Here is an 862-nt window from a genome sequence, read left to right as displayed (position 1 = left end):
TGGTCGGCCAAGGATGGCATTGTATGAAGAAGGGAAATCAACAACAATGAACTTGGTCTGGAGGTTTACTCCTTCTGCCCAAACATGTAGGTTGATTTCTCTAATCGAGTGCTTCTACTCACCACTGAACCCGATTAGGACTGTAGATTTTCGGATGATTGTTGACTCATCCACTTCCATGTCCCTGAGAGCATTGAGGAATAAAATGTTAGCAGAACTTCCATTATCGATCAATACATGTTTAATAAACACAATTTGCAATATATAATGAAATGACTAAAGCATCGTGATGAGGGTTAAGCAAATCTGTGGCTTCATTATTGACAAAGCAGATGGTTTGTCCAGCGACTGTTTCTGGCTTTCTAGGCATTCCTTGGTTGTTGACGGGTTCACGTGCATGACATTTATCTGTTGAATACGTAATACCACTAACTTCTGATCCTCCTGAAATCACATTTACGGTCCTTGCATTTTGAGGGGGTTCAGGTGGATTTTCTTGTCTTTTGTCCCCTTCTGCTATGGTTGCTTTGCCTTTATCAGAAAGGAAATTGTGTAGTTGTCCTCGGTGAAGGAGTCCTGCAACTTCAAACTTGAGTGTTATACATTCAGTTGTGGTGTGTCCGTGATCGCTATGAAATTCACACCATTTAGTCATATCTTTCAGAGCTTCTGGCTTTTGAATCTTTCTAGGCCACTTGACTTTATTTCTCGTGCCTTTCATCACAACAACCACTTCAACAGGGTCTATAGTCAGAGTATATTCCGGAATTGGTGCTTTGTCTTGACAGCTTCTAAGTCTTTGGGATGACTGTCCTCTCTCTTGATAATCACGAGATCATTGTGGTGGAGCTCTTCCACCACC

At 41.6% G+C, this 862-nt stretch overlaps 1 protein-coding gene across 1 annotated transcript; it reads right to left on the bottom strand.

Annotated features, from left to right (window-relative positions):
• Positions 1-241: 241 nt before the first annotated feature.
• LOC133795609 (uncharacterized) lies at positions 242-655 on the bottom strand. The gene has a single exon (XM_062233062.1). It carries the CDS (start codon positions 653-655, stop codon positions 242-244), a length of 414 nt encoding a protein of 137 aa, XP_062089046.1.
• Positions 656-862: the final 207 nt, after the last annotated feature.

The sequence above is a fragment of the Humulus lupulus genome, chromosome 8 (genome assembly GCF_963169125.1).
Source record: "Humulus lupulus chromosome 8, drHumLupu1.1, whole genome shotgun sequence".
NCBI classification, from domain to species: Eukaryota; Viridiplantae; Streptophyta; class Magnoliopsida; order Rosales; family Cannabaceae; genus Humulus; species Humulus lupulus.
Note: the sequence above shows the minus strand (reverse complement) of the source record. Positions and strands in the feature narration are given on the sequence as shown.

What these genes read in the sequence shown, in the direction of transcription:
- LOC133795609 (XM_062233062.1), bottom strand. Translation starts at nt 655, where the DNA reads ATGACTAAATGGTGTGAATTTCATAGCGATCACGGACACACCACAACT.